This window comes from Corylus avellana, chromosome ca3 (assembly GCF_901000735.1).
Source record: "Corylus avellana chromosome ca3, CavTom2PMs-1.0".
Classification (NCBI taxonomy): Eukaryota; Viridiplantae; Streptophyta; class Magnoliopsida; order Fagales; family Betulaceae; genus Corylus; species Corylus avellana.
Window position 1 is genome coordinate 5,916,174 of NC_081543.1, and position 8,576 is coordinate 5,924,749.

The following is an 8,576-nucleotide window of genomic DNA, read 5'->3' on the forward strand; positions in this document are numbered from 1 at the left end:
CTTTAAGATACCGAAGTAAACAGTTAGGAAGTTTTACCAATACATTAATATACATACTTGAACATCATTTTGACTTAAAAGCCTATGTTAATAAGCTTTGGTCCACTTAAATATATTAACTATTATTTTTCTTTATACTTTCTCAATGTAGAACTATTCTCTATTTTAATCGGTTTGCCAGTTTTTGGCTTTTGCAAATGGGTTTGATTTAGTATGGTACAAAAGAATTGGTTGGATGGGGTTTGCCAGTTTTCGATTTTGCAAATGGGTTTGGTTTAGAATGGTACAAAAGAATTGGTTGAATTGGTTTTAAATCACACAGTATCAAAAAACACTATAACCTGTATTGGTTTGCCAGTTTTTGCTTTTGCTTGTTGGAAGAAGTTCATAAATCTTACTTTCTTTTGCATTGTCTCAGAATCTTAGTACCCAGTAGATTCACACACTACTAGGCTTTTTTTTAATCATCCCTGTATCATTGTGACCATGCATGAAAAGTTGTAGTTTGAAGTTGAGAAAAAGTTTCCAATTGCTTTTCTATACCCTGTGCTCTTTAGTTTGCAATACATATGTTAGTGAAATGTAATTAAGGTTCTATTTATACGTACCAAAACATTTTTAGATCTATTTATACGTACCAAACATGTCCTTACCTCACTCCATAATAATAAGACCTCTAGAGGGGATTTTAACCTAATTATTAAACAAGGAGAATGAACATTTACTTACCACTTATGCAAATTCATAATTGTTATCATCACTCGTTTTACAAAAGTTCCATTTGCGTATGACTTACAATTGCTTGAATCATACTCTTTTAATCTATTTGACCATTGGATTTAGCTTCAAGGCTCTACTACCAAGTGCCAAGTGGAATGTGATGCTCTCTCTTTCATTATTGTTGTGTGTCTATTTTTTTCTTTTCTTTTTTTGTTCTCTAGGGTCTTTGTTTTGTCTACGATGTGGGACACAGCCGGGTTGTAACAACATGCTATGTGGTATTGGAATACTGTATGATGTAGCTATAACGAGGACGTCAAAAATTTAAGAGGGAGAATTTGTAACACTTTGATCCTATATTGAGAAGATAAATAATAGTCCACAAATATAGCTAGCGCTTTTTTCCTAGGTGATAATTATGAAGTAATGTTACAAGTTCCTCTTGTATCACTTTTATGTTCCTCCTAGAATTATGTGCCTTTTAATATCAACATTGGACTTGTGATTGATCATTATTGAATTTTGATCAAATGATGATTTTAAAAGCCATTTCATTTTTTGAGAGACATAAAAGTGACACAAGAGGGACTAATAGAATTACTCGGTTAGTATGTGCCAACAAAAAAATAGGTAAATTAATATGCCTAATATATATATATATATTTTTTAAAAAAAATTGAAACATGGTAGACTATACAAATTTCATATCAAGTACTAGGATTTCTTCCCTCTTGTCATGAAGGGGTAGGATGCCTCTTCAAATGTTAATTACTCTTCTTGTTTTATTGTTTTTTCTTACTTAATGCTAAGCTAATATCAATTACTCTTCAAAAACTTGATTAGATGCAGGTGGGTATTAACATTTAGACAGATCTTACGGTTTATATTGACTTTGATCAAACCATATTTAATTCTCAAATAATAATAATAATAAAAGCCAAAAAAAAAAAAAACATTCTTCAACCCTCACCGCATTAAGCAAAATCCATGTTACAGGAAAGAGAGATTTGGTGAAGGCATAACTTTCTTTTTTTGGTAACTTGTGAAGGCATAACTTTCAGCCCAAGCTAACATGGAATCTCAGCCAATAGCACCTGTACAAGTACAACCAAAACATTTTCATTTTTTATTATTTTTAATGGAAAAACATATATTATCTTATCTCAACCTTTTCCCGAAAAGATACTGAAATGTTTAAACCCACCAAACCCATGAAAAGATTACGCTTAAACTAAAACCTCAGCTCGATTTAGCCGTAGCTTTTAGCCGAACCGACAAATGCGACAAAACCGACCCAGTTCACGCAACGTGTTTTTCTTGTAACAGTAGTGTCAGAAACGCCAAGATAAGGAAGACAAGGCGAACAGTGAAGTCGCTCTCCTCCAAAAAAAAAAAAGAACCGCATTATTGATGTACTTTGTCTGAAGGAAGTTGCTGGAGAGTTGAGCTTCACTGTTGTCATTGATGGTGAATTTGCAACATTTGGGGTTAGTTTTCATCTGGGTTTGCGTTATTTTCTTGAATTCTATTTGGGTTTCTTTAGATTTTGTTCTTCATGTGTCCCATCTAGTCATTTCTGGTGCATGCCTCCAGGAAAGCTACTTTTGAGCGTCACCATTATTAACATCTATGGCGGTCTTTGTTTCCTATTTAATTTTATTGACGTAATTGTCATCGCGGTTGTCCTTAACTATCTTAAACTCTATTTGGGTAGTTTTGGACTTGGTCCTTCCGTTCTACAAAGTATAGCAGGTGAAAAGCCAGTTTTTTATTTTTTATTTAGTCTTTTATAATGATACTTTCTGGGTTTAAAGAACTGGTTTTGTGATTTCTAATCTTAGGAATGTTGCTTCCACTTCTTGTATCTATGTTATGATTATTGCACTTTTCTCAGATACTATAAATCTTCATGGATCTAACAAGAATTTCTAATACAACACTAGTTTCTGTGTTCTTGATTTTCAACGAATCTGTTTCCAGTATGTAGATGTTAGTATTGCTCTCTCTCTCTCTCTCTCATCTTTTTAGGATTTATTTATTTTTCTCTAAAATCTTTTTAGGATATTATAGATATGAAATGAATGTTAGTTTTGAGATTTTCAAGTTCTTGATTGGCTGAAAAGGTGAAAGATGCTTATGTGGTTTAGGGCAAATGAGAATTGAAATTCTGTAACTCCCTTCCCAACTGAGTGGAAAAATCACAAGTGTCATGTAATCCATTTCTAGTGACATCTACTAGCTGTACAACATCTTAGAATATCTGCTTCTCATTAAAAAGATCTATCATTCTTGTTGCAGTTAATTTGTATAAGTTGAGGTGCTTCTGAAGCTGTTGTCATTGATCTACCAATGGGACTCCACCTCTCTTTTTTCCTCATCCTGGTTTCCCTCCCTGTGATTTTGGCTCAAGAAATTAGACATGCTAAAATTGTAGTTGATGGGACTACAGCAGTAGCTGAAATTGATGATAATTTCATCTGTGCAACTCTTGATTGGTGGCCCCATACTAAGTGTGACTACAACCAATGTCCATGGGGGAATGCATCTGTTACAAATCTGGTGAGGATTTAGAAACTTACCACTTTGTAAGCTTACATTAGCATTGAAGGACTGATATTAAACCTTTTTCATTAGTTTGCTGGAAAACAGTGAAGCAATTTGAATCATTGCTTGGTGTGATTTCTTTTTTTTTTTTTTTTTTTTTCAGGACTTATCTCATCCTTTACTTGCCAAGGCAATCCAAGGTTTGTTTATCTGTTTCAATTCGTTTTTGTTTTTTTTAAAGAAATTTTCTCGTAACATTCGATTGTTATTTACAGTGATTAACAAATAGTGTATGTTTTTTACGATTAGAATCTTGTTGGATTAGTTTGACTAACAACACAATATTAATCTTTCGACGTTGGTGGATTGATAGCTTTCAAGCATTTGAGGATAAGAATTGGAGGATCTTTGCAGGATCGAGTATTGTACAACATAGGAGATTTGAAGTCTCCTTGCCATCCATTCCGAAAGATGAAAGATGGGTTGTTTGGATATTCAAAGGGATGCTTATACATGAGGAGGTGGGATGAGCTGAACCATTTTTTCAGTAAGACAGGGTAAGCTTTATGACATCGAGAGTATATTTTCTTCCCTGTGGCCAAAAAAATCAATGAAATAATCTTTTTATTTATGTTGGGATACTACATATCAACCTGAATTCTTTAAAAATTAAAATAAAACATTCATACTACCAAGGTAGTTGATTGTCTGGTTTCGTCAACCCTGATAGTGACTGAAAGGACTGTCTTTTCTCTACTTGATTGATTGTTAACTCGCACATAATATGCAAAACAGATAGGCTTTAGTTGGTCGTACTTTCAAGGTCGTGACAAGCATCACAAAGTTATTTGTCAAGCTTCTCTTAGATTGGACATCCATGTAGATAGTCATTCTGTTTTAGCACACCATCTATGATGTAAACTCTCTTTTAAATGCTGTCTTATTTTCCTTATGAAACTTCAATGAGAAGGCCTCTTCTCTTTTTTTGAGTGTGTGTGTGTGTTTACCAACTGACAATGCTGGGTTTCTATATCTTAGGTTTTACCATCCTTCCATGTTCTTTTCAGCTTAAACGCTGGATGCATAATTCAAGTTTTTTTTTTTTTTTTTTTTTAAAAGTAATGAAAAACTTTATTGAAAAATCATGGATGCATAATTCATGTTTTTCCAGTTCATTTTTTAGATTGTCTTTTGACTTCCACAAGATTTCCCAATTATGTTGAATTTTTCAAATTTGTATCTACAAGTATTTGAGTAAAGAGAACTTTTTTGTTCTTTTTCTTTTCTTTACTGGTGGGGAGGTTGCACTCATGGTGGTTATGTGAATCTTTCATTTGCAGGGTAATTGTCACATTTGGCTTGAATGCGCTTTATGGGAGGCACCAGATCAGGAGGGGTGCTTGGGAAGGAGATTGGGACCCTAGTAACACAATAGATTTAATGAAGTATACCATTTCGAAGGGATACCAAATAAATTCATGGGAATTTGGTATGGAACAATAGATGAAGCTCTTTATTGTTTCCATTATCTTGTTCTGCTTCACGAATATTTTTGCCTTTGCGTAGGTAATGAGTTGAGTGGAACTGGCGTTGGTGCAAGTGTTCGTGCTGAACTGTATGGGAAAGACTTGATCAAACTTAAAGATATTATGAACGAGTTGTATAAGAAATCCCACTCGAGACCTTCACTTATAGCTCCTGGAGGATTCGTTGACCCAAAGTGGTACACTACACTTCTTGATGTTTCAGGTTCAAATGTACTCAATATCGTGACCCATCATATATACAATTTAGGTGCAGGTGAGCAACTGTAATATCAAAATTCTTTCACTGTTGATATTTATACATACCACCATTGGCAATATGAAATGCTTGTTCTACATTGAAATTAGGGCTTATATAATATTCAGTAATAGCTTTATTTGATATTAGTTATACATCAGAGCATTTTATGCAGTGGATATATTCCATTGTCTTCTTTGCCTTTTGATTTTGTCCCCTTAGCCCGGGACTGTATTGCATGTCAGCCATGATGAATAGTTAAGAGGACATGGAAAAATGATTGAATGTGTAAACTAATGTTCTTGTTTTCTCTTCTTCTTTCTTATAAATTGAACCCTGACAGTATGATTGCTAGGGATCAACTTAGGACTTCTTTTTTCCTTGCTGCTAGTTGTCTATGACAAAAGAAGGGAAACAAATTATTGATCTTCTGAACTTCGAATATAACTGAAGGTCTATACTACTTTCGAATGATATAAAACAGTTGATTCCCCCTCCCAACAAAAAGAAACGCACCCTGTTGTACACTGCACAGCTAGAATATAGACATAGCTCTTTGTCTTCTTATCTCCTGTTTGAACAGCCAAATCTCTCTCTCTCTCTCTCTCTCTCTCTCTCACACACACACACAAACACGCGCACGCCAACACACATACATTCACCATAGATATTTGCAAGGACGTTAAAACTTGACAAGGCAAAAAGGCTCATATAAGTTTGACCTTATTACATAGATTGCTTTAAGCTCCTATGGACATCATTTCAAGACCTCTGGTTTCTGAATGGTGACTTTCTTATGCAACTAAATAAGAGTTGACATGTCCCTGACAAACACACACACACACACTTGTATTTATCATTGTGCTCACTTCTGCTTTTATATTTCCTCTCTCCATTTCAGGTAATGATCCCAATCTTGTAAGTAAGATATTGGATCCCTCTCACTTGAGCAAGATATCAGACACATTCAGCAATCTTCAACAAATTATTAAAAAGCATGGTCCTTGGGCTTCCGCATGGGTTGGAGAATCTGGTGGCGCATATAACAGTGGTGGCCGTCATGTGTCTGACACATTTGTGAACAGCTTCTGGTAATCTTGGTTGTCTCATTACTTCCATTATTTACCTCTCTTTTTTAGTACCTTAAGCATTTTGTCTCAGCAAAAGAAGAATTTGTTATTGTTTTATATTAATTGTGTCATCAATTACAGGACAATTCTTATTTATGTATGAATTCTAGGTACTTAGATCAGCTTGGAATGGCATCCAAGTACAATACTAAAGTATATTGCAGGCAGTCTTTAATTGGTGGGAGCTACGGTCTCCTCAACACAACCACATTTGTTCCCAGGCCTGATTACTACAGGCAAGAAGCCAAGAGCATTGACGTTGTTTCTTTTTTTTTTTTTTTTTTTGCCCGGGGACGGTTTAAAAAGTGTTTGAGTATTTGTCCTTGACAAGCTTATCTAATTGAATATTGTTTCCTTTTGTTTGGTGTCTTTTTTTGAGTAGTTCACTTCTATGGCATCGACTTATGGGAAAAGGCGTTCTTGCTGTTGATGCCTATGCTTCATCATATTTACGCTCTTATGCCCATTGTTCAAAAGGAAGAGTAAGGCTCTATTATGTGTTGATTTTGTTCCAATTTTGGGGGCAATGTGTAGGTCTGTCTTTATTACAGTGAGATGTTCATAGCCAAATTTTTTTATTTTTTATTTTTTTTATCATTTGTGTAGGTCTGTCTATACTATGGTGAGATGTTCATAACCTTTATTTTTTTTAATCATTTTCTGTGACCATTGAAACCCAAGCTTTGGCATCAGTATTTTCATGCGGGCACAGATTTTATCAGGTGCTCAATTGAGGCACATGCACCACTTGCGTTTCATAATTGCACCAACTTGGGTAATCTGTGAGACATTTGTGTTTTACAGTTGTAGGCTCAAATCTCCGGATTTGGCTTAGGTGCGTGCTGTAAAAACAAAACTACAGGAGATTTTCTATAGTTTTTCAACGAACCCGATTTAATTCTACTCTCTTTCTCATTGAAACCTGAAATTAAATCTGAACCGTTAAAAAAATTGCATGAGATCTCCAGTAGTTTCTACAACAATGCTTCTTGTTGCTCTTATCATATCTTGCATTCCCTTATTTTGACTACTGTCATCATTTTTACAGGCGGGTATAACTGTACTCCTGATCAACTTAAGCAATCAGACTCATTACATAATCAATGTCGGAAATCATATGAACTTTGATTTCCATGCAGATGGGAAAAAAATTGAGCTAGAAAATTCTATCATGCATAATCTTAAGAGAACAGTTTCTTGGGTTGGAAGGAAAGCTTCAGATGAACCCTTATACAGAGAGGAGTACCACTTGACCCCAAAAGATGGGTTCCTTCGAAGTGAAATCTCAGTTCTAAATGGAGTTCCATTAAAGCTTACAGATGAAGGAGAAATCCCCAAGCTGGATCCTGTTCTTAATGATGTAAATTCTCCATTATATATTGTGCCAAGGTCCATTGCTTTCATAGTATTTCCCAACTTTGATGCTCCTGCTTGTGTATAACTCTTCTCAAGCTTATTTTACAATGTTGGTTGTATAAGTGCATGTATAATGATTGTGATAATTGTAAGTTATGATGTATTAACAAGAAGTTAAAGCCTCCTCGATGAGAAATTATGAGGAATAAGATACTACTTCTGGTTTTGCTGTTTAATATTGTTACTATTTTTAGTCAAGGGATATTATCAAGTTATTATCTTGAGTTTTGTTTTTATATCAAATCACTTCCTGAAATTTTAATTTTTGCAATTAACTCACTGAAGTTTTTCTATATTACAAATTGGTTACTTTCTCCAATTTACCATCCATCATCTAATAGAATCGACATGAATTTTCAATAATACCCTCAAGAAATTGTAAAGAGAAGAGGCTGGCCAACCCCTAATTGAGAGGATGGAGGTTGCCCCCTAAGTACAAGGGGGAAACCTACTCCTTTTGAGGGGTGGAGGTCCCCCTTTCGAAGGCAAGGGGACAGCCTCCACCCCCTTGGGTCACCCTTCAACAAGGGAAGGGGTAGAGGCCATAATTATGCAAGCATCTGCCATCTCACGATGGACAAATATCATTTATATTTCAAATGAAATAGGTAATATTTATTTTATGGTTAAGATTTACAAGTAGTGTATCTAATAGAGTACATGAAGTTAATACTGACATGTTTTTCAAAAAATTTACATGATTTGACATCATGAAGTCAAAAGACTAAGAAATTGGCCGTGTGCATATTTCGGCACATTGTAGAACGCTAATAATGTAACATTTTAGGCATTTTGTTTTCCACCGATAATGTTATATTTCCTGATGTATAAAAAAAGTTGAAAAATTTCATAGCATCTTAAAAAAGGTCGACAATTGTATGAAATTTTAGTGTTTTTCTCGGCCACCCCCATTAGGCCAAGGGTTGGTTTCAACCACCCCCCTTTGGCCATCTAGGGTTGGCCGAACCACCCCCATTGCCTTTG

General features: G+C 34.9%; 1 protein-coding gene across 2 annotated transcripts; it reads left to right on the forward strand.

Annotated features, from left to right (window-relative positions):
* The first annotated feature begins 2,064 nt into the window (after positions 1-2,064).
* Positions 2,065-7,768, forward strand: LOC132174640 (heparanase-like protein 1). 2 transcript variants are annotated; one of them, XM_059586270.1, is made up of 10 exons: positions 2,065-2,207; positions 3,019-3,279; positions 3,428-3,464; positions 3,638-3,821; positions 4,605-4,753; positions 4,831-5,064; positions 5,948-6,137; positions 6,287-6,412; positions 6,559-6,658; positions 7,225-7,768. In XM_059586270.1, the coding sequence occupies exons 2-10, from the start codon at positions 3,070-3,072 to the stop codon at positions 7,615-7,617; spliced, it is 1,623 nt and encodes a 540-aa protein (XP_059442253.1). In that variant the 5' UTR covers positions 2,065-2,207; positions 3,019-3,069; the 3' UTR covers positions 7,618-7,768. The 2 variants fall into 2 exon arrangements, with proteins under 2 accessions (XP_059442253.1, XP_059442254.1); XM_059586271.1 differs by lacking the exon at positions 2,065-2,207 and adding an exon at positions 2,236-2,472.
* Positions 7,769-8,576: the final 808 nt, after the last annotated feature.

Coding starts and splice junctions, on each gene's coding strand:
- LOC132174640 (XM_059586270.1), top strand. CDS start 3,070: ATGGGACTCCACCTCTCTTTTTTCCTCATCCTGGTTTCCCTCCCTGTG. Junction 4,754..4,830: donor AATAAATTCATGGGAATTTG/GTATGGAACAAT, acceptor GCCTTTGCGTAG/GTAATGAGTTGAGTGGAACT. Junction 5,065..5,947: donor TATATACAATTTAGGTGCAG/GTGAGCAACTGT, acceptor TCTCCATTTCAG/GTAATGATCCCAATCTTGTA.